The sequence below is a fragment of the Petromyzon marinus genome, unplaced genomic scaffold (genome assembly GCF_048934315.1).
Source record: "Petromyzon marinus isolate PM22_M1 ecotype Great Lakes invasive population unplaced genomic scaffold, UKy_Petmar_22M1.pri1.0 PM_Scaffold_45, whole genome shotgun sequence".
Classification (NCBI taxonomy): domain Eukaryota; kingdom Metazoa; phylum Chordata; class Hyperoartia; order Petromyzontiformes; family Petromyzontidae; genus Petromyzon; species Petromyzon marinus.
The window spans coordinates 128,986-153,713 of NW_027423446.1; the positions used below are offsets into that span (position 1 = coordinate 128,986).

General features: G+C 44.6%; 1 protein-coding gene across 1 annotated transcript; it reads right to left on the reverse strand.

Moving 5' to 3' along the window:
• Nucleotides 1-49: 49 nt before the first annotated feature.
• On the reverse strand, nucleotides 50-19,494 carry LOC142923362 (uncharacterized). Its single transcript, XM_076064450.1, has 3 exons — nucleotides 19,307-19,494; nucleotides 18,161-18,220; nucleotides 50-2,963 (listed from the first exon to the last, which is right to left on the reverse strand). Exon 3 carries the CDS (start codon nucleotides 2,933-2,935, stop codon nucleotides 1,988-1,990), a length of 948 nt encoding a protein of 315 aa, XP_075920565.1. The 5' UTR covers nucleotides 2,936-2,963; nucleotides 18,161-18,220; nucleotides 19,307-19,494; the 3' UTR covers nucleotides 50-1,987.
• Nucleotides 19,495-24,728: the final 5,234 nt, after the last annotated feature.

The following is a 24,728-nucleotide window of genomic DNA, read 5'->3' on the forward strand; positions in this document are numbered from 1 at the left end:
ACACGTGGTAAGCAACGTGCGATATCGATGGACACAGATACGAAAAAGATCAGCAGACACCTCTTTCATTTATCGGTCTCTCCACGAAACAAAGGAATGTTTTACACAAACTATAACTAGCACAGCCTTCTGGGAGTGCATCATTGATTGAGTGCAAGCCACCTGTGGACCCTTATTGGTGTACAGCGTCTCAACAGCAGTCGGGCTGCATCAACCGATGGTTACGAACATCCAGAAAGTTAATCAGCAAGGTGCATTTCTAGTCTTAGTTTGACAAAATCTATATAAACACGTAATACTAAATTACAATTCGTGTTGTGGAGAATGTATCTCCACTACGTGTAACTTTTAAGTGGTATGCCTTGTAACTGGTGAATGATCCGAGCGTGCTCCTTATTGCAAAGACAATGAGTTGCTCCAGAGGCAGATGCTTCCTGAAAACAAAAATACCCTTTGGCTTGTATCACAACAACAGGTCTCACCTGAGTTATCTGTACAGGTTACTTCCAAAAACGCACTTTGTCCTAACATCACTTATTCAATGTTTGACCCTTATGGACAAAATGTTACATGTACGCACACAATCAGACAAGTATTAATTCTAAATTCTTGACAGGCATATTAACAAAATTGAATTACTGCATCATGTTACATCGTATATACAAGCTGATATATATTTTTTAATGCACCATCTGCTTAACAGTGTATGTACAACAAACTATTGTGTAATTCAAAACGAGTAGGCCATTGCATGCTGGCATCTGGGTACATTTTTTGCAAATTCTAAACCTTACCTACAAACTCCACAACTGAAATGCCACATTAACCATCGCCCCCTACTGAAAGGCTCTTGACCACATGCAGGCTGTTGCAGGTCCACCTTATGCCATACAGGGGCAGCTGCTACATTGGGATGCTCTTCGAGTGTTTGAGACAAGATACGATATAAAACTATGAATTACTGAGGCAATTAAGCAAGCACCATATAAATGCAAATATTATACTGGTAGGAACGAATTTGTAAACTGAGTGTACCAGCCTGCAATAGATTAATGTGTCCGTCCATCCGTCCCCTTTCAATACTTTAACCAAGTGAAATCTCGTGCTGTTCTTAAACATTGACTTATCTTAAACATTGACTTGTCTTAAACATCGACTTGTCTTAAACATCGACTTGTCTTAAACATCGACTTGTCTTAAACATCGACTTGTCTTAAACATCGTCTTGTCTTAAACATCGACTTGTCTTAAACATCGACTTATCTTAAACATCGACTTATCTTAAACATCGACTTATCTTAAAAATATCGACATCCCTCCTAGCCACGTGTCCTACCCAAGCGCACTTTTCTTCATAGTTTGGATGCTACAATTTACCTACACTACACTATACACTACACTATACGTTATCTGATCCATGTAATTTTATACTGGTAGGAATGAAGTTGTAAACTGAGTGTACCAGCCTGCAATAGATTAATGTGTCCGTCCGTCCGTCCCCTTTCAATACTTTAACGAAGTGAAATCTCGTGCTGTTGGGTGTAAAATCAGCAATAGACAGCACAGAGACTTGTCCTACCAGCCCACCCTGCAGGGATTTGTTTATAACATAGTTAATGCTTGGGAGCTTATTGACTCTCGCTCCTGGATGGACATCTACCCAACCCACAGGTCCACAAAGACTGGCCGCTCTTACTCTACAGGTTGAACCTAGGAACTGAGTGTTCAACTTCACGTTATTTTCATTAAAGGCCTGTGAAAAAGGTGAATCTATTGGAGCGACATCGTCTCAAGCTTACACATCTAACGGGTCTCCATTTGACTTTGTATTGTCTAAGAAGTCCACCCACACCTCCACTTCCACAAACTGCAGGGAGTTTCCACGCTCTGCCTCACAGTCAGAATTCTCCTCTTGCTTCACGTTGCCTCCATCGATGTGAAGGTCCGATTTTGGAGTTGAATCTTCATCTTCACATTTTACCTTCACTTATTCACTCTTCACCATCACCTCTTCACGTTTCACCATCACTTCTTCCCTCTTCACCATCACTTCTTCCCTCTTCACCATCACCTCTTCCCTCTTCACCATCACTTCTTCACGTTTCACCATCACCTCTTCACGTTTCACCATCACCTCTTCCCTCTTCACCATCACTTTTTCACATTTCACCTTCACCTCTTCACGTTTCACCTCGATACCTTCAAAAGTGTCCAAGCTGGGATTTTCTTCTGGTTCTTGGTTAATGAGGGATGGGCTCATTGTGGCACTTTGACTTTCACAAGCTGATTTCAGACTCCGCTCCTTGGGGATCTTCTGAAGACTGTGTGTTCTCTGGTGTCTTTTAAGAGGTGATGACTGTGCAAACGCCTTCCCACAAACAGTGCACTGGAAGGGTTTCTCTCCCGTGTGTGTTCTCTGGTGTATTTTAAGGTGTGATGACTGTGCAAATGCCTTCTTACAAACAGTGCACTGCAAGCGTTTCTCTCCTGTGTGTGTTCTCTGGTGTCTTTTAAGAGGTGATAACTGTGCAAATGCCTTCTCACAAAGAGTGCACTGGAAGGGTTTCTCTCCCGTGTGTGTTCTCTGGTGTATTTTAAGGTGTGATGACTGTGCAAATCCCTTCTCACAAAGAGTGCACTTGAAGGGTTTCTCTCCTGTGTGTGTTCTCTGGTGTATTTTAAGAGGTGATAACTGTGCAAATGCCTTCTCACAAAGAGTGCACTGGAAGGGTTTCTCTCCCGTGTGTGTTCTCTGGTGTATCTGAAAGCATGATGACTGTGCAAATGCCTTGTCACACACAGTGCACTTGAAAGGTTTCTCTCCTGTGTGAGTTCTCTGGTGCCGTGTCAAATGTCCAGGATGATCCGTGTTGTATGCACACCGGTCACATTGTTGCCTTTTTGTACTGAGCTGAGCTGAGCGCCTTTGCTCCATCAGACCAATTCTGGAGAGGAAGCGACAGCTACAGACAAAAAAAAACCAACACCATCTACATCAGTATCGAGGCAAGGAATGCATATATAGTCACACATGACTTACACGTCTATACTTATTCATATATTCAAGATATTCCCCAATTGATCACAAGGGCTGCTAAGGCACGCAATGAGAGGACAAATGGTCAAAAATATGCCTGGAAGCCCTAGCATCTTCAAATTGAATGTTAACCCAAAATTCCAAGCGCACAATATCGGCTGTCTGGCTACAACAGAAACATTTATCAGCAAAATTCAACGAATATACCAAAGGGTTTAACACGTAGGCTTTCGCAACCAATATCATCCATAAGAGGTTTTTGGGTTAGATCGCGTAAATATATAAATGTGTTGTTAAAACCTGCCATCACCTGACACAGCCAACTAGTAAGGGTTGTCACGTAAGCAGAACGTGCCAATTCGTCACGAGTACAGCACACCGGTGTGTTGGAGAGCCAAGCCACAACATTTGCAAACTGAGTACGACGTTTCGCCAGCAATTACAACTAGCTTCATCAGACGACAGCCAGATTTATGGATAAGTCTTACTGTTTTGATTTAAAGCTTTCGTGACTGCAGTAATTCATATTCTTAGTTTTTTCGGTAAAGTCACGTTGAAGAGAAACAACAAAATAATAAAATATATATTAAACAATAAAAAATTCTCACGACGTTTCGACCATAACTTAAACCAACACACCTGAAGATGACCGTTTGAGTTATGGTCGAAACGTCATGAGAATTTTTTATTGTTTAATATATATTTTATTATTTTGTTGCTTCTCTTCAACGTGACTTTACCGAAAAAACTAAGAATATGAATAAGTCTTACTGTTTCGTAGATGTGTTGACCACCCTTCTGCGCTCTTGAACATTATGGGGGGGGGGGTTATACTGAGGCAACGTATATTATGCATGTGCATTATACGAGCCCTTTGAACTTGTCCTTCCTGTCTATTTTGTTTATTAAAATCGCCCTACCAACGGTAATCCCTATTGAAGCACACTGCCCTTTGTACATTGCGGGAGTAACTGATAAACTAGCCAGATGTTTGGAAAAACAAAACATCCAATTCAGATCTGGCACGGAACATAAAATACAGAATTTAACATCCGGTACAAAAGATGTATTATCGAAGCTATCAACACAAGGTATGTACAGGATTAACTGCACGTGTGGTAAATGTTATGTTGGGCAAACAGAACGAATGATCGGCACGAGACTAAAAGAACAGAGAAATATTAAATTATCTCAAATGTCATCAGTAGCAGAACACGCGTGCCAACAAGGACACTCAATTGATTTTGATGATGTTGAAGTTTTGTGCAAAACCAGCTACTACTGGACAAGACTAATTAGATAATCTATCGAAATTGAAAGAAATCAAAATAACTTTAACGTTACATTCGGATAGCTACCGTCTTTGTGCTGCGTGGAAGCGAATCTTCCAATAATACATTGTTTAAATCCATGCATACAAAGGGCAGCGTACTTCAATAGGGATTACCGTTGGTAGGGCGATTTTAATAAACAATAGACAGGAAGGACAAGTTCAAAGGGCTCGCATAATGCACATGCATCATGTACGTTGTCTCAGTAATCCCCCCTCCACCACGTGGCGCAAGAGCCCAGGAAAGTGGTCACCACATCTACGCCTCTATATTAGGAACAAAACGGTAAGACATCTCCACAAGTCTGGCTGTCGCCTGATGAAGCTGGTTGTAATTACTGGCGAAACGTCGTACTCAGTTTGTAAACGTTGGGGCTTGGCACTCCAACACACCGGTGTGCTGTACTAGTGACGAATTGGCCACGTTCTGTTTACGTGACAACCCTTACTAGTTGGCTGTGTCGGGTGGTGGCGGGTTTTAATGACACATTTATATATTTATGCAATCTCACCCAAAAACCTCTTATGGATAGCAAAGGGTGTTGAAAATATTACTGTGTGTTATCCAGAAATGCAAAAAATTATATTCAATCACAACTCAGAGGTGTGAAGCCAAGCTCAGATTTCCTTGAATGCTCGGATGAACAGATCTAACTTCAGCTGCATATGTACTGTGATAATTTCCGGTTTCTATTCTTATAAAAAGTTCCAGAGGGAAAAAAAACGATAGTTTTGATTTAATCTCTGTGTTCAATTGAGTTAATATACTTTACAGCAAATACAAATTTTACACGGTCACACACTGGCATGGTAAAAAAGTGGTGGTGTGTCCAGAACCATGCCTGGCCACCTGCATCTGCTCAGTATTAATGCTTCCTCCCTTCACCATGTAATTAATTGAAGATCAATCAACATAGCAGAGGTGCACAATAAGTTCAGCTTTCACTTATTAATCATGTTTGCTGTCGGCGATAATCAAACTAATTAAGTTCATAATGCAGTAAAATAACTGCGCCACCGCTCCCCACAAAGATAAACTCTTAAATACACATCCATTTCACATGGATCATTAACATATTATAAACAAAACATCCACCATTCATGACGAATTGTAAGTGAACTTATCACAGTGCTAATGCCATTTTAGGGGCAATTTAAGGCCATTTAAGGGTGTATCACTTGTCAGCAGGTCATGGGAACTGTCCAGGTGTCAAGGGATTACTGACAGATGCACAAAGCTGCGCTTCCCACTGTCTTGCTGGGTTTTAGGAACTCAGCGGTCCACCCATTCACTTGAGCGTCGCTCCTCCGACCTCATCGTTGTTGGAGAGCAAATATCTTCGACTGTCCTGCAGCATACCTCACGAGCCTCCTCCACAGCGGTCGATCTTGACACTCTGGCACCAGTCATCTGCAGGTCCGATCACCTCCACATCCTCCAATCTCTTCTCGAGCCAATGCTATGCCTATTTAGCTGCTAATGTCTGGACTAACAGAAGCTGCTTGAGCATGCGGTGTCTGGGAATGCGGGATTCATGACCGAACCAATGCAGCCTCGCCTGCCAAAGAGAGACTCGCTGATTATATTTCTATATTTCTATATTAAGAATCTGTAAGCTTCTAAATAAAGTATAGTCTGGTTCAATAGAGGATGGATCATAGGCAGGCCAACCTCCATTCTATAAGCCAGCACAGACGGTCATTTTAATAAGTTCATATTTTGCATCCACAGAGTAATATCTGTGGCCCAGAAGAATCACAGCTTTGTTCGTACGTTTATTAATCTGCTTGTCCTGGTGAGGGTCACGGTGGCAGCATGGCGAGTAGGGCGGTCCAGGCCTCCCTTTCCCTGACAAGACTCTGGCTCTTCATGGGCAATTCCCAAGCGTTCCCAGGCCAGCCGAGTGACATAGTCCCACCAGCATGTCCTGGGCCAGCCCCGGGGGTCTTTGCCCAGTGGCACGTGCCTCGTAGATTTCCAGAGGGAATCTATTAGGGGACATCCTTACAAATATTCTATATTGATATCACTTCTTGAGCCAGGCCCGGGGGTTGTGTTCACCAACAAGCGCCTCTTGGCCGCGTGACCCACGTAACTCGGTCGGGCCCAGCCTGAAACGGCTACGTGCCACCATCGTGTGCGCCCACCATCCACAGGACGAAGGGGCGGATGCGATGCCAGTATGGCAGGGAGAGGGATGGTCGCAGATGGACTAGACCTTCGCGGTAGACACTCGCAGATTTGTATTAAGCAAAAGTCCAGGCAGCTTCCACAGTGTTAACGCATTCTAATGAAAGAATGCTGCTCGACTAATTTTTATAGTGAGACTCTGGCTGCCAGAGCTTGGCGTGAACACATTAACCAGCTATGGGAGCTTCTCCACCACTTGTAGAACTGCCTGATTAATTATTCATGGAGAGTTGTGGAACATACGCAAGGCCCCATTTCATGATGGAATTATCCAGGCACAGAACAAGATTCTCTAACTTCATCTCATGGAGCGGCCATTACCAGATCATCAGCAGATGTAACATGGTTGACCAGCAGGGAAGAATCCCTTAAATTTGACCAGGCAATTTATGTATATGGCCATTGTGAGCTTTTCTAACTGTGTAATTATTGAAGATGTAATGTAATGCATGGCACCAAAGTGCATTTCTGTCATAAGCAAAGTTGAACAGGAAATGGCTCTGACTCCTGGTCACGCAGCTTTAGACGGGCCTGCCCAAAATCATAAAAATCCTCAATGAATGTGAGCGGAGGCAGAGATATCGAAAACAAAGAACAATCCAAAGCCCCAAGCCTCTTTATGTTACTATAGGCCTAAATTACATCGAGAAAGCAGAGATATAATTTCTGCTGAAAATCCGGACTCCTCTGCGGTAGTCGATCGACAGAAAATACAGCAGCCCGTTGAATATCGCAGAGGTTATGTTTTTAGAAAGTGCCGCGCGAAAGCTAAATGCACAATATTCAATACTTAATCATTACCTACGTAATGGCATTAAATCCCTGGGCATTCTCACTACTTCTGGTTTGCCACACATGCAAACACATTATGGCATTTCATATACTACAATTCCACGCACTAACTATAACATAAGTGTCTGCACTGAACTCTTATATTTGTTCTCATATTTACCACGAAATCCTTCCCTATTATCAGGCCTGCATTTTTGCCGCCAAATTCATCCACTTTCGGCTCCTTACTGCCCTCTCTGCACGTGCAATCACCTCTAACACACCGCAATATATATTTTAAAACATTATGTACCATTCTAAAATATTTACATCTACGTACCAACACTACCGACCTCATTCTACACAACATAAACGCTATACAACAGCTACAACTAAATACATCAAGTATACATCGCCTGGTAAGGAATAAAATGCACGCACATACACACACTCGCGTTAAAATAATGATATGTACACACTCCACCACACACACTAATTAATACCCACATCAAGCACTACAATTACTCCCTCCAAAGAATTGCGTAAATGTCTTCAGCAAGGCAGCTTGCAAACGGCACTACAATGGCTGCAACCAGGTGCCTGATCATGTAGCCAAAAGGAAAAAAAAATGTCCATACATTCCTCACTTCATTTACACTTCTGATCCATTAGTTGCCATTGGTTCCATGTCTACTTCTTGCAGCTACTGCCATGCAATGACATGGAAAGGAGACCCTCCAGGGCTATGCTTCAACAGTACCATGGTTCAATACTAGACAGGCTCACCAGCATTGCAACAATGTCATCAAAACCGAGATGCAAGTCCTATTGCTGTCGCATGCCATGCTCTATGAGGACAACTCTTATGTTCACAGTTTCAAGCGTGCCATGGAGAAGATGACTTCAGAGGACAATGTTGTCATTCATGCAGATTAAACTCCACATGGTCAACATGAGTTCTGCTTAAATGCACTCACAACATCTGAGGTGGCTGTTATTCTGACTGCTGAACAACATGGCACTCGACGCATTGTCTTGCAACTGAGGAACAAAACCCTATACTGAACTGAAACACACCGATCCTAATGCTCTTCAATGTCCTCTGATTTTCTGGCAAGGTGATGTTGGCTACCATTTCTTACTTCGCCAAACTGACCCAGCAACAGGCTTACCAACACAAAAGAAGATTTCCGCCATGGACTTCTTTGCCTTCAGGATCATGGTGCGAAACGGCAGCTTCAATCTCTTCTTGAGATACAAAGAGCTCTTCCACCAATTTTACGTCGACATGTATGCCAAAATTGAAGCTTCATTCGATTAAACCCACCAAATGGCAAAAGATCCAACATTGTCTATACTGAAGCTCTCCAAGCGGAACAAATTTAAACGCTGTCAACCAAACAAACCTTGCGATTCATCTTCTTTGGTTCTTTCGGTAAAGTCACGTAGAATGAGAATAAAATAATAAATTGATAAAATAAAATAACACAATAAAATTGTCACGACGTTTCGCTGTCCTCCAGACAGTCTCGTCCATTCACCTGATGAAGGCCGCTTGTGTTGTGGCCGAAACGTCGTGATAATTTTATTGTTATTTTATTTTATCAATTTATTATTTTATTCTCGTTCTACGTGACTTTACCGAAAGAACCAAGGAAGATGAATCCTTGCAGTCACGAAAGCTTCAAATCGAAATTTAAACCTTGCGATTGTATAACAACAAAAAATCCTGACAAAATAAACGCATTTATTGACTTCATTTGCATAATTCAATTATTCCAGTAAAGACAACATGGCAAGACGTTACTCTTAACATTTGATTACGGAGACCTGTGCGAAGCCAGGTAACTAAGCTAGTACTGAATACTATACTTCCGATGATAATGCTTGTGCCTGAGTGGGGAGCAGTGCCTGAGTGGGGAGCAGTGCGCGAGTGGGGAGTGTTAGTGTGCTGCGCTTTGAACCCGGCGACCCGATTTAGATTCCCGCTCATGCCCAACACGAAATGGTGATTCAATAAATTGGCCCTGGGCCTTCTCTACGTCAACTCCACCTCAAAAAAGTACCTGGGTGATGTGTGAACATGTGCAAACATCGCCACTGGGCAGACAAATGCGGCCGGGCATGGCGCTGGTCACTCGCCCCTTCATTTGTCATGCCAGACTTCATAGGTGCTACTCGCTAACAGCACTTGCCTCAACAATCTGTTAAGGCTATACGGGGGGGGTCTTTGCCTTAGCCCACGAGATGCCTGCACAGCAACGGTTGAGGTGCCTCGGACTGCCTCGCGTCCCTCGCCTGCCCTGATCCGCACCACGGTAGAAATCGATGAAACTGTACTTCCGGGTACAGTATACCGGCGAAAGGCTAAATTGCTATGCATAGAGGTTTCCCGCTAAAGGTCGAAACCACAAACAAGGGTCTCCTCTATGACATTTGCGCAGAAATGCCCTGGCCTGAAACCACAATGGAACTTTACAAGTTTCTTCTCAGCAGGTCTGGAAAGCCAATGTTGAATAATCATAATCCGCAAATCAGTGTGGCAATCCTTTGGTCTAAGCAGTTGTAATAATCTTCTGTAGTGCAAACTGTGTAAAATCACCACCCTCCCTCAGCAGCTTCCTTTGGAGGTTAATTATTCCTGGCACTGAGACTGTTCTTTGACTCGGATGCTAACTACAGTGAGGGAAAAAAGTATTTGATTCCCTGCTAATTTTGTACATTTGCCCACTGACAAAGAAATGATCAGTCTATAATTTTAATGGTAGGGTTATTTGAACAGTGACAGACAGAATAACAACAAAATCCAGAAAAACGCATGTCAAAAATGTTATAAATTGATATGCATTTTAATGAGGGAAATAAGTATTTGACCCCTCTGCAAAACATGACTTAGTACTTGGTGGCAAAACCCTTGTTGGCAATCACAGAGGTCAGACGTTTCTTGTAGTTGGCCACCAGGTTTGCACACATCTCAGGAGGGATTTTGTCCCACTCCTCTTTGGAGATCTTCTCCAAGTCATTAAGGTTTTGAGGCTGACGTTTGGCAACTCGAACCTTCAGCTGCTTCCACAGATTTTCTATGGGATTAAAGTCTGGAGACTGGCTAGGCCACTCCAGGACCTTAATGTGCTTCTTCTTGAGCCACTTCTTTGTTGCCTTGGCCGTGTGTTTTGGGTCATTGTCATGTTGGAATACCCATCCACGACACATTTTCAATGCCCTGGCTGAGGGAAGGAGGTTCTCCCCCAAGATTTGATGGTACATGGCCCCGTCCATCGTCCCTTTGATGCGGTGAAGTTGTCCTGTCCCCTTAGCAGAAAAACACCCCCAAAGCATGTTTCCACCTCCATGTTTGACGGTGGGGATGGTGTTCTTGGGGTCATAGGCAGCATTCCTCCTCCTCCAAACACGGCGAGTTGAGTTGATGCCAAAGAGCTCCATTTTGGTCTCATCTGACCACAACACTTTCACCCAGTTGTCCTCTGAATCATTCAGATGCTCATTGGCAAACTTCAGACGGGCATGTATATGTGCTTTCTTGAGCAGGGGGACCTTGCGGGCGCTGCAAGATTTCAGTCCTTCACGGCGTAGTGTGTTACCAATTGTTTTCTTGGTGACTATGGTCCCAGCTGCCTTGAGATCATTGACAAGATCCTCCCGTGCAGTTCTGAGCTGATTCCTCACCGTTCTCATGATCATTGCAACTCCACGAGGTGAGATCTTGCATGGAGCACCAGGCGAGGGAGATTGACAGTTCTTTTGTGTTTCTTCCATTTGCGAATAATCGCACCAACCGTTGTCACCTTCTCACCAAGCTGCTTGGCAATGGTCTTGTAGCTCATTCCAGCCTTGTGTAGGTCTACAATCTTGTCCCTGACATCCTTGGAGAGCTCTTTGGTCTTGGCCATGGTGGAGAGTTTGGAATTTGATTGATTGATTGCTTCTGTAGACAGGTGCCTTTTATACAGGTAACAAGCTGAGATTAGGAGCACTCCCTTTAAGAGTGTGCTCCTAATCTCAGTTTGTTACCTGTATAAAAGACACCTGGGAGCCAGAAATCTTTCTGATTGAGAGGGGGTCAAATACTTATTTCCCTCATTAAAATGCAAATCAATTTATAACATTTTTGACATGCGTTTTTCTGGATTTTTGTTGTTATTCTGTCTCTCACTGTTCAAATAAACCTACCATTAAAATTATAGACTGATCATTTTTTTGTCAGTGGGCAAATGTACAAAATCAGCAGGGGATCAAATACTTTTTTCCCCTCACTGTACTTCTCCTGGTATACAGAAGTGCGTGGGTCTAATCACGAACCTGACGCCTCCTGTATATTGAGTTTTCAAGTCTCTCTCCCCGTGGTCACATGGATTTTGCTCCGGGTCCTCCGGTTTTTCCCTCCCCAATTCGAGTCAACATCACACAATTAAAATATTTGATCGATATAAATTTCACACGATGATAAGCCACTTTGTTGTGGGCAGGTCGCTTCTGAAAAAGAGCTCGGTGGGCTTTGCCTGGTAAAACAAAAATGGTAGACATTTTTAAAACATAGTTTTAAAGTAACCAGCCAGGTGAAGACAATTTCGATTTAAAGCTTTCGTGACTGCAAGGATTCATCTTCTTGGTTCTTTCAGTAAAGTCACGTAGAATGAGAATAAAACAATAAAAGAAAATAAGACAATAAAATTCTCACGACGTTTCGGCCACAACACAAGTAGCCTTCTTCAGGTGAAGGAACAGAACTGTCGGGATGACAGCACTTTAGTGAACGCTGCTAAGTAAAGTCACGTAGGTAAAATAAAACAACTAAATAAAATCACGACGTTTCGGAGGCAACACAAGCTTCCGTCTTCAGGTGGAATAGTCACAGCAGCATATCTGTGTCAAGTGGACAGCTCTAAGACAGCCGGGATTATAAACAGGTTAGGGGGGGGGGGGGAGGAGCCAGAAAGGGACGTGGGTGGGGGGGGAGGGCTGAGTTAAGCCGCCTTTTATTAAACTGCAGGGGGTTCGGGGGGAGCAGTGGTGCACTGCACAACAGCGAGTACAGCCCCATTTTTGAAAGCAATGGAAATGGGTGTATAATTATAAGGCAGCTAAAGTTTGGCATACAACCCACTGAGAGATGGAAACGGCTGTACAATTATAAGGCAGCTAACGTTTGACTTGATTTATAACATCTTTCCAATGGTTGCTCAATTTGAAACCATCCTCTCGGTTGAAGTTGTGTCTATGTTTGTATATCTGAATGGCTTCATGGACAAATCTTTGGTAATAACCGGGAGGTTTGCAGAGAACTTTGGTATCAGAGAAAACAATATCATGATAACCCGCTGTGTTGAAACAATGATCAGCCACGGCCAAAGAATTCGTTCTGCCGTGTTTCAAATCTGATTTGTGCTCGCGGATTCGGTCAGAAATGTCGTTTTGTCTCCCCGATATAGCAGTCACCGCAGGTACAACTCAATTTGTAAACACCGGGGTACTGTAAGTCAGGAATGACATCCTTTACGGATGGGATCAGATCACGGATTTTGGGTACTGTATTGAACCAGACCTGGATCTTGTTTGTTTAGAGTTTTAGAAATCTTTTTAGTAACGCCTGCTATGTATGGTAACGTGATGATTTTGATCGGAGTATCAGGTGGTTGTTTCTGTATGGTGGGAGAAACAGCTTGGCGGATGATACGGTCAGAGTATCCATTCATCTTGAGGGCCAGATGTACATGCTTTAATGAAAACATTGAGCGTACCCCTATCGGCTCCCCCTATGGGCTCCCCCCTTGTCACCAGTGATAGCCAATGTTTCCATGGAGAAATTTGAATCAGACGCCATCCAGACATCCACCCTTTGCCCTTCCCTATGGAAGAGATATGTGGATGACACTTTCGTCATTTGGCCACATGGCCTCCCAGCATTGAACCATTTCCGAGACCACATTAATTCCAGACACCCATCCATCAAATTCACCATGGAAGTGGAGAAAGATGGCAAGCTGCCATTCTTGGATGTTCAGTTTGAGAGGACTGATGGCTCTTTGGGACATTGTTTACAGAAAGTCCACCCATAGACTCCTACTTGAAGCCTGATTCCCACCACCCGACTCAAAATAACTCGCTCATCAAAACATTATGCCATAGGGCTCATTGCATTTCTGACCAATGTTTTCATTAAGACCAATGTTTTCATTAAAACATGTACATCTGGCCCTCAAGATGAACGGATACTCTGACCGTACCATCCGCCAAGCTGTTTCTCCCACCACACGGAAACAACCACTTGATACTCCTATCAAAATCATCACATTACCATACATAGTAGTGTTGTATATGCCTCCCTTTCCATCTTAATATTAACAAGTAATTTTTCAATACATATAGATACATATTTCTATTGTTTCTTTTAATTTTAATAATGAATAAAAACACCAAACCAGGCCTCAGCATGGCATGTGGAGGTCATATTTACCTTGACCCACTAACACGATTTTGACGTTCAGAGCCCTCCCAGGGTCAGAGGGAGCAGATAGAGAGCAGAGCGCAGTGGATTGCAAAGGGCTGACATAAACACAAAGCCAGGGTCACTGGGAGGTTGCGTTAGCCTAGATCTAGTTAAGTCAAAAAAGCTAATTGGTTCTGCATTACTATTAAAGTAACTTAAAGTCGGAATTTAACGACAGGGTAGGCTAAAGTTATTGATCTTCACACCCACTTCAATTGAACCCTGCCACAAGCTACGTCAATGTAACCATCACCCGTCTATTAATTTAATATGAGATGTATTTCCATGTTTTAATAATTTCTATACGACTTGACCCGAAGCCTATAACAATCAGGTTTTCCTAAGTCAACATAAATGCTCTAGCCTCCACCCATACGCAAATAATAAGCAGGGTTAAAGTAAGAGTAGAGAGGGAAAGAAATGCAAGCGCACAGCAAAACTGCAACGTAAGCAAAGGGCGATGTTAAACCCAGGGTAGGAGAGAAAGGGAGATCCCGGCCGTCTTTGTATCCCCGCAGCGCGGGGTAGGAGTGTGTATATGCTTGGGGAAACACGAGTCAAAGACCACAACGGGAAGCTGACCCAGACCTTGGATTAATACAGAATCATAACTGTGGAACTCTGATGAAATGAAATGTTAACTTAAAACTTTTTAACCATTTCTTTGTGCGTCGGTGAAAGTCGGAGGGAATATCGCCCCTCCCTCCAGGTGGTGCACCCAGACAGAGAGGCGCCTTCGAGACAATTTATAACAGTTGATTGTTTTACTTGTGGGTTTTATGGTAGGAGTATGACAACGGAATATACCGTGGGTGATGCACAAGGACACACACTGACACACGTACGGACACACACGGACACAGGTACATACGGACAAATCCTGACACAGCAAAAATCGAAAGAAACCCCGCCTTGTGGGCAGGATCCGAGTGAAGGGATTTTTGGGCATAAAAAGAGGATCCTGAGCATTGAAACCTCAGTTCGACTCGGAGGAGCTGCAGAGGAGTTCGACAGGAGTGGGTCGGCTCACCAGAGTTCGACAGGAGTGGGTCGGCTCACCAGAGTTCGACCGGGGGGGGGTCGACTCACCAGAGTTCGACCGAGGGGTCGACTCTCGGGAGACAGTTCGACTCGGAGGAGCAACTCGGAAGAGTTCGACCAGGGGGGTCGGAACTCGGGGAGTTCGACTCGGAGGAGGTCGGAACGCGGGGAGTTCGACCAGTGGGTCGGCTCAGGAGCAGTTTCAATCGGGAACGAGAGCAACAGGTCGCCAGCCGGCGAGCTGCAGAGCAGGGGGCGGCGAGCAGAAGCCAAAGTGGCCCCATCACTACCCACTGACGTTGGCAAGACTCGCAGGGTAGTGAGGCGTCACCCAGTGTGATTTCCAAGAGCTGAAAGACAGAGTATTGCTGAAAGATTATTCTACATTGAGACCAGCTGCAGAGCGACCGACGCACCAAGCAAGAGCTTCTGCAAACCAGAGCAAGAGCGTGTGCGACTTGAGTCATCCAGCAGTGGAGAAAAACCTGCTTTCAGCAAACCAGCAACGAGCACGTTCGAGTTCTCCACCCAGAGAGAGGGAGCGTGCCGATGCAGCTCATCCAACAGCGGAGAGAAACTGCTGTCAGCGAACCAGCACGAGCGTGATCGCGCAGCTCATCCAGCAGTGGAGAGAGGTGTCCACTGAGCAGAACTGAGAGCGATCAAGCAACTCTTCCCCGTGGACAGAGGCTGGCTGCTGCGTGGAGGAGGGCGGCGATTCGTATGATGCACTCCCACACACCTCACCGCTCTAAAGGGAGCGAGGCTACTTCTCCTACAAGCGATGCCAACTTAAGCGTATGGCAACGCAAAGAATTAATTCCAAACACTGACTATTCAAAACAGTTCATATCATTCAAACATACACGGGTCCTTAACCAGAAGCGAACACTCAAGTCCGTGAACCATCTGGCTGTGGAAGCATCGATTGTGTGATAACAGTCCGTCATTTATAAGTATATTCATAATTTCCCTCTTTAATATTTTGTTTTGGACTGTACTTCTAATCGCATAAGTTACCAACCGATCCATCAATACGAATTAGCCCTTGGCACCTTCGCCACGGAGCTACGCTCCCGGGGAGGAATCGTGCTAAACCGATTTTCTGATCATACAATCTTATTCACGAATTAATTAATTAATCTCCCGTGAGATAACACGTTCCGCCGCATACTCTCACACTAAGCCATTTCGGTAATCTTATAGTCTGTCCGGTGGATCTGTTGTTACATTTATGCCTTTGGAAATAATAACTGTTTGATTGTCTTTTTATATGAATACCGTTGCATGTTAATCAGTCGCCTGTGATAATGTGCTGACCATTTCAAGCATAATGATCGTTCATATTATAATGTATAAGCTTTTGTGTAGCATAGCATTTGCATGTCCTGACTCCCTCTCTCACTAACAGCAATCGCTTTATGCGGGGTCCATGTGTTATCAAAGTGAAATCGTACAGTCGTTGATGATACTGTCTTGATACCGTGTGGATACCGTGTTGAAGTTCCGAGATTGAGAGTTCACATACATATTATGGTTAAGGTTTAATTAGAAAATAAATTGATTAATACAGAAGTGGTCGTGTGATTCTTTCCTGAAATTTTTGCATAAGATCTGTATCCTGCGACGAGATATGAACTCGGGAACCTAAACTATAAAAACACCAATCCACACTCATTAAACTTTAAAGCGAATGATATGAACTTGGGACCTAAAATATGAACACTCGGAGAGTGTTAAAGCGAGAATCATTGTATTATGCTGATCAATAATACGAAGTTAGACAACGAGGCCGAATTGACACTAGCGTAACTGCACACGATTGATTGCGTTATCCTGATTGATAACCCCACCTCGTCAACGAGGCGGGGCCTGATTATCATAAAGGCTATCATTAACACAACCACACCCACTCGTATAAATTAATACGATTACCTCTCTAATTAGCATAGTTACACGCATAATTACACGAATTAGCATAATTTCGGATTAATTATGCAAATTTCGAATTTCATTTAATTTTAATTATTTTTCATCAATTTTCACACACCCACATATACAACAGTAGGCGTTACAAAAAAAGATTTCCAAAATTCTAAACAAACACAAGATCCAGGTCCGGTTCAATACAGTACACAAAATCCGTGACCTGATCCCATCCGTGAAGGATGTCATTCCCGACTTACAGTACCCCGGGGTTTACAAATTGAGCTGCACTTGTGGTGATTGCTATATCGGGGAGACGAAGCGACGTGTCTCTGACCGAATTCGCAAGCACAAATCAGATTTGAAACACGGCAGAACGAATTACTCTGCCGTGGCTGATCACTGTTACAACGCTGTGGGTTATCATGATATTGTTTTCTCCGATATCAAAGTTCTCTGCAAACCTCCCAGATATTACCAAAGATTTGTCCATGAAGCCATCCAGATATACAAACATAGACACAACTTCAACCGAGAGGATGGTTTCAAATTGAGCAACCATTGGAAAAATGTTATAAATCAAGTCAAACGTTAGCTGCCTTATAACTGTACAGCCGTTTCCATCTCTCAGTGGGTTGTATGCCAAACTTTAGCTGCCTTATAATTGTACAGCCATTTCCATTGCTTTCAAAAATGGGGCTGTACTCGCTGTCGTGCAGTGCACCATCGCTCCCCCCGAACCCCCTGCAGCATAACAAAAGGCGGCTTAACTCAGCCCTCCCCCCCACCCACGTCCCTTTCTGGCTCCTCCCCCCCCCCCTTAACCTGTATATAATCCCGGCTGTCTCAGAGCTGTCCACTTGACACAGATATTCTGCTGTGACTGTTCCACCTGAAGACGGAAGCTTGTGCTGCCTCCGAAACGTCGTGATTTTATTTAGTTGTTTTATTTTACCTACGTGACTTTACTGAAAAAACCAAAGAGTATAAATCAGAGTATTAAAGCAAATACAATCAGGCGAGGGCAGCGGGTAAGGCCCCGCATGACTCGGCCCCACGTTGTAATGTTCCAACCTGAAAACGATTCCATACTCACTGCTACTAAATTGATATCCCTACAAGATAAATAACCACCACCACGATGGGAACTTCTCACTTCGGAATTTGTGAGTGGTCAGCGGAGCGGCAACAAGCCCAGCATGGCTTTACCACACGCTGCAATGTGTTAATGATACAACTTGGACATCGATTCTACAGCTGTGTAACTCACTTGATATCCCTACAAAACAAAGAAGAAGCGAGGCTGTACCTGGGTAAACAACAACAACAACCACTGCCACAATGTTAGCGTCTTACCTCAGGTCAGAGTGGCAGCAGAGTCCCACAGAGTTGATTTCGTGACCACTTTATGATGATCTGCAGCATAATAATCGTAACACTGGAGACATTCAGTTGCAGACACATTCGACGAAAGTAAGATTTAAGTCCTAAAGTGTTTTCCTGTGCTTAGAGATCGCGTAAATGTGTTCTACATACTTCTCCACCTGACAAAGCCAATCAGTAAGGTGTGTCACGTGGAACAGAACGTACCGATTAATCACTACTTGACCACCAGTGTGTGAGCTGGACAGCAAACCCACAACACATTTACAAATGAGTCTATGGGTCTCTGTGATGGGTCTATGTAACTTAGTCTCAGAATAAGACGAAGCTCTTCATCCAGTCTGGATGCTTGGATTGCGAGCTGGTCTGGTACATCCGTCGGCATGCAAAACGCATGGATCACTGTGGTGGCAACTCATCTATAGTGGAACATTCCCATCACGGGGACTTATGTTTATTTCATACACAGGTCGCTAAACACTGTCCCAACAATGTTCATGACGGCAGAGTAGTGCCTTCTGGACGCCCTTATCTTTATTGCAATAACTTGCGTATCTTTTAAAATTCAAATCACAACACAAGCTTCCCTCATCAGGTGTAAAACAGCACCACTTTGCTGTGCGTTTTAACACCTGATCAAGGTAGCTTGTGTTGCCTCCGAATTGTTGTGATTTAATTCAGTAGTTTTCATTTTTTTTTACCTACGTGACTTTACCGAAAAAAAAACAAGGAGTATTAATCCTTGCAGTCACGAAAGCTTCAAAGCTAGAAGACATTCAGTATTCATTACACGCTTAAGTTCTGGAAATGTGTCGATGTAAACACCCATTCCACAATGTAGACAATTTAACGAGGCCATACAATGTACAAGTCTACATCTCACATGATGTACAAGCAAGCAATTACCCACATACAATACTTTACTGAAGTCTTAGTCATCAGTGTATCCTACAATGTAGCAATTATCCAACAATTAAACTAATATTACAGTAAAGGCCTAGCAAGGCCTCTGCTCTTGCTATGTTCAACACGAGTGTAGTACCGCACTGAATTCCTGTCAATTGACACAACCCTGAATGTACTTCGCAGCAACCTGCACGCAAGGACACGACGACTCACAGATGTTTGCTTGCCAAGCAAAGACGATCACCGTTCCACGGCGCGGCTGTGCGCGCCAATGGCCGCCATTTAACTCTCGCTACCAACCCCTCACACCTTGAGGTCACGTGGCCGGGCGCTCTCTGACGTCGACCACAACGAACGCGGCAGCCTACTGGCTGGGTCTGAGGTGAGACGTCTGAATGTACGCACATCATGTACACAGGCGATGCACGTTGGTTAAACGTGAATCATTCAAGGAACCGTAGAAAGCCATTGTGATTTAATCTTGACTTGAAGCTTTCGTGACTGCAGGAATCCATCCTCTTTGGTTCTTTGGGTAAAGTCACGCGGGTAGAAAAATAAAGTAAAACAACAAATAAAATGTGTCACGACGTTTCAATCGCAACACAAAGCGGTCGTCGTTTTTAGGCGGTAAAAAAATAATCCAGCAGTGGAACTGCTGAACCAGCGAGAGAGCTGTGATAAAAAACAAGAGGTTATTACACAGTGTGTGTGTACACAGTGTGTGTGTACAAACTGTGTGTGTGTACAAACTGTGTGTGTACGTACACACTGTGTGTGTGTGTACACTGTGTGTGTACACTGTGTGTGTGTACAAACTGTGTGTGTACACTGTGTGTGTACAAACTGTGTGTGTGTACAAACTGTGTGTGTGTGTACACTGTGTGTGTGTGTGTACACTGTGTGTGTGTACAAACTGTGTGTGTGTACAAACTGTGTGTGTGTACAAACTGTGTGTGTGTACACACTGTGTGTGTGTGTACACTGTGTGTGTACAAACTGTGTGTGTACACTGTGTGTGTGTGTACATTGTGTGTGTGTGTGTACACTGTGTGTGTGTACAAACTGTGTGTATGTACACTGTGTGTGTACAAACTGTGTGTACAGTGTGTGTGTATATATACTGTGTGTGTACAAACTGTGTGTGTGTACAAACTGTGTGTGTGTGTACACTGTGTGTGTGTACAAACTGTGTGTGTACACTGTGTGTGTGTGTACACTGTGTGTGTACAAACTGTGTGTGTGTACAAACTGTGTGTGTGTACAAACTGTGTGTGTGTACACACTGTGTGTGTGTGTACACTGTGTGTGTGTACACTGTGTGTGTGTGTACAAACTGTGTGTACAAACTGTGTGTGTGTACAAACTGTGTGTGTGTGTACACACTGTGTGTGTGTGTACACTGTGTGTATGTACACTGTGTGTGTGTACAAACTGTGTGTACAGTGTGTGTGTATATATACTGTGTGTACAAACTGTGTGTGTGTACAAACTGTGTGTGTACAGACAGTGTGTGTACGTGTGTGTACACTGTGTGTGTGTATACAAACTGTGTGCGTGTACAAACTGTGTGTACAAACTGTGTGTGTGTACAAACTGTGTGTGTGTGTGTGTACAAACTGTGAGTGTGTGTGTGTACACACTGTGTGTGTGTACAAACTGTGAGTGTGTGTGTACAAACTGTGTGTACAAACTGTGTGTACAAACTGTGTGTGTATACTGTATGTGTGTACACTGTGTGTGTGTGTACAAACTGTGTGTGTGTACAAACTGTGTGTGTACACTGTGTGTGTGTTTAAACTGTGTATGTACACTTTGTTTGTATGTACAAACTGTGTGTGTACAAACTGTGTTTGTACAAACTGTGTGTGTGTTCAAACTGTGTGTGTACAGTGTGTGTGTGTTCAAACTGTGTGTGTACACAGTGTGTGTGTGTGTTCAAACTGTGTATGTACACTGTGTATGTGTTCAAACTGTGTATGTACACTGTGTGTGTGTTCAAACTGTGTGTGTACAAACTGTGTGTGTGTACAAACTGTGTGTGTACACTGTGTACAAACTGTGTGTGTGTGTGTGTACACTGTGTGTACAAACTGTGTGTGTGTGTGTACACTGTGTGTACAAACTGTGTGTGTACACTGTGTACACTGTGTGTGTGTACAGTGTGTACACAGTGTGTGTACAGTGTGTACAAACTGTGTGTGTACAGTGTGTACAAACTGTGTATGTACAGTGTGTGTACAAACTGTGTGTATGTACAGTGTGTGTACAAACTGTGTGTGTACAGTGTATGTACACTGTGTGTGTGTGTGTGTACAGTCTGTGTGTGTACAAACTGTGTGTGTGTGTACAAACTGTGTGTACACTGTGTACAAACTGTGTGTGTGTGTACACTGTGTGTACAAACTGTGTGTGTGTGTGTACACTGTGTGTACAAACTGTGTGTGTACACTGTGTACACTGTGTGTGTGTGTACAGTGTGTACACACTGTGTGTGTACAGTGTGTACAAACTGTGTGTGTGTACAGTGTGTACAAACTGTGTGTATGTACAGTGTGTGCACAAACTGTGTGTATGTACAGTGTGTGTACAAACTGTGTGTATGTACAGTGTGTGCACAAACTGTGTGTATGTACAGTGTGTGTACAAACTGTGTGTATGTACAGTGTGTGTACAAACTGTGTGTGTACAGTGTATGTACACTGTGTGTGTGTGTGTACAAACTGTGTGTGTGTACAAACTGTGTGTGTGTACAAACTGTGTGTGTGTACAAACTGTGTGTGTACAAACTGTGTGTGTACACTGTGTGTGTGTACACTGTGTGTGTGTACAAACTGTGTGTGTGTGTACAAACTGTGTGTATGTACAGTGTGTGTACAAACTGTGTGTATGTACAGTGTGTGTACAAACTGTGTGTGTACTGTGTATGTACACTGTGTGTGTGTACAAACTGTGTGTGTGTACAAACTGTGTGTGTGTGTGTGTACAAACTGTGTGTGTGTGTACAAACTGTGTGTGTACACTGTGTGTGTGTACACTGTGTGTGTGTACAAACTGTGTGTGTGTGTACAAACTGTGTGTGTGTGTACAAACTGTGTGTGTGTACAAACTGTGTGTGTGTACACTGTGTGTGTGTGTACACTGTGTGTGTGTACACTGTGTGTGTACAAACTGTGTGTGTGTGTACAAACTGTGTGTGTACAAACTGTGTGTGTGTGTACAAACTGTGTGTGTGTGTACACTGTGTGTGTGTACAAACTGTGTGTGTACAGTGTGTGTGTGTACAAACTGTGTGTGTGTACAAACTGTGTGTGTGTACAAACTGTGTGTGTGTGTACAAACTGTGTGTGTGTGTACAAACTGTGTGTGTGTGTACAAACTGTGTGTACAAACTGTGTGTACAAACTGTGTGTACAAACTGTGTGTGTGTACAAACTGTGTGTGTGTACAAACTGTGTGTGTGTACAAACTGTGTGTGTGTACAAACTGTGTGTGTGTAAAAACTGTGTGTGTGTACAAACTGTGTGTGTGTACAAACTGTGTGTGTACAAACTGTGTGTGTACAAACTGTGTGTGTGTGCACAAACAATCACCCACCCACTCACCCAATCAAGATGTTACAACGGCTAACCCTTAACATACAGTAGGGTGGTGACCACCGACCTATCCTCGCTAACACACACTATCACTCGCTAACACTGAATCTCTGATACGACAAGCATGGCCAAGCCAGGAGGGCTACTGGTTGGCCACGCTGACTTGAGGCTTGACTCTTCTTCTTCACGAGGCGTCTTCACGAGGCGTCTTCATCATGGACCCGAACAGCCCGGCTGCCAGGTGCGGAGGCTGCTTATATGCGCCTCGGCGTGTCCGGGCCACACCCCGGCCACGCCCACCTTGGAGAACTCTCTAGAAGGCCCTTCTTCTGTCCACGTGGCCTCCCACCTTGATCCGGTCACGTGTCCAGCCGGGTTCATCCAGAGTGCCACGGCCTCACACAACCCCCACGGTACTGACCCAAAGCCTCCAGACCCCCCCCCTGTTCAGGCCCGTGACGTCATTCCCGCACGCAGACGTAGTGACGTCATATGTGTGTTTGTGGACTCGCGTGGTAGTGACGCTCCCCCACGTAGTGACGTCACGTATGTGCGTGTGTGTGTAGGCCCACACGGTCATGACGCTACAAGTCACCACATGTGCATCGTGCTCAATCCACGCTGGAGGGTGCTCGGGGCTCGCGAGTCAGCACGCTCGTGGTCAGCCATTAGCATCACGCTTGGCGTGCAGTGCCAGCCCTACAGGATCGGGGGTGGAAGTGCCGGCCGTAGGGAAGGGGTCACTAAAGGCCATGGCACTCTGGTTGACCCCAGAGGACACGTGACCAGTTAAGTTTACAAAGGGCCCCCAAGTGGGGGCTAGGGGAGGTCACGTGTCAGGGTCCCGATCCCGCTCGAGGATTCTGGAAGGTGGTCGTGGCCAAGGGCCTCCAGCCACACCGCAGAGGATATAAGCCGGGTCCCCAGAGGGACCGGCGTTGTTGTTCATCCTGAGGAATCCTTCGTCTACGTCCTACGTTCTACCGAGTCTCCAACACGTGCACCTGGGCCCGAGCTGTGGTCCAGTCCATTGTAGCAGTCACGTGGTACCTAGTGTAGTTAGCCTGGTGGTCACCACCAGGCTAGCTACACCAGTCACGTGGTACCTAGTGTAGTTATCCAGGTGGTGACCACCCGGCTAACTACACTAGTCACGTGGTAACTAGTGTAGTTAGCTAGGCTAACTACACCAGTCACGTGGTAACTAGTGTAGTTATCCTGGTGGTCACCACCTGGTTAACTACACCAGTCACGTGGTAACTAGTGTAGTTAGCCAGGTGGTGACCACCAGGCTAGCTACACCAGTCACGTGGTAACTAGTGTAGCTAGCCTGGTGGTCACCACCTGGCTAGCTACACCAGTCACGTGGTAACTAGTGTAGCTAGCCTGGTGGTCACCACCAGGCTAACTACACTAGTCACGTGGTAACTAGTGTAGTTAGCCTAGTGGTCACCACCAGGCTAACTACACCAGTCACGTGGTAACTAGTGTAGTTAGCCTGCTGGTCACCACCTGGCTAACTGCACCAGTCACGTGGTAACTAGTGTAGCTAGCCTAGTGGTCACCACCTGGCTAACTACACCAGTCACGTGGTAACTAGTGTAGCTAGCCTGGTGGTCACCACCAGGCTAACTACACTAGTCACGTGGTAACTAGTGTAGTTAGCCTAGTGGTCACCACCAGGCTAACTACACCAGTCACGTGGTAACTAGTGTAGTTAGCCTGCTGGTCACCACCTGGCTAACTGCACCAGTCACGTGGTAACTAGTGTAGCTAGCCTAGTGGTCACCACCTGGCTAACTACACCAGTCACGTGGTAACTAGTGTAGTTAGCCTGGTGGTCACCACCAGGCTAACTACACCAGTCACGTGGTAACTAGTGTAGCTAGCCTGGTGGTCACCACCAGGCTAACTACACCAGTCACGTGGTAACTAGTGTAGTTAGCCTGGTGGTCACCACCTGGCTAACTACACCAGTCACGTGGTAACTAGTGTAGCTAGCCTAGTGGTCACCACCTGGCTAACTACACCAGTCACGTGGT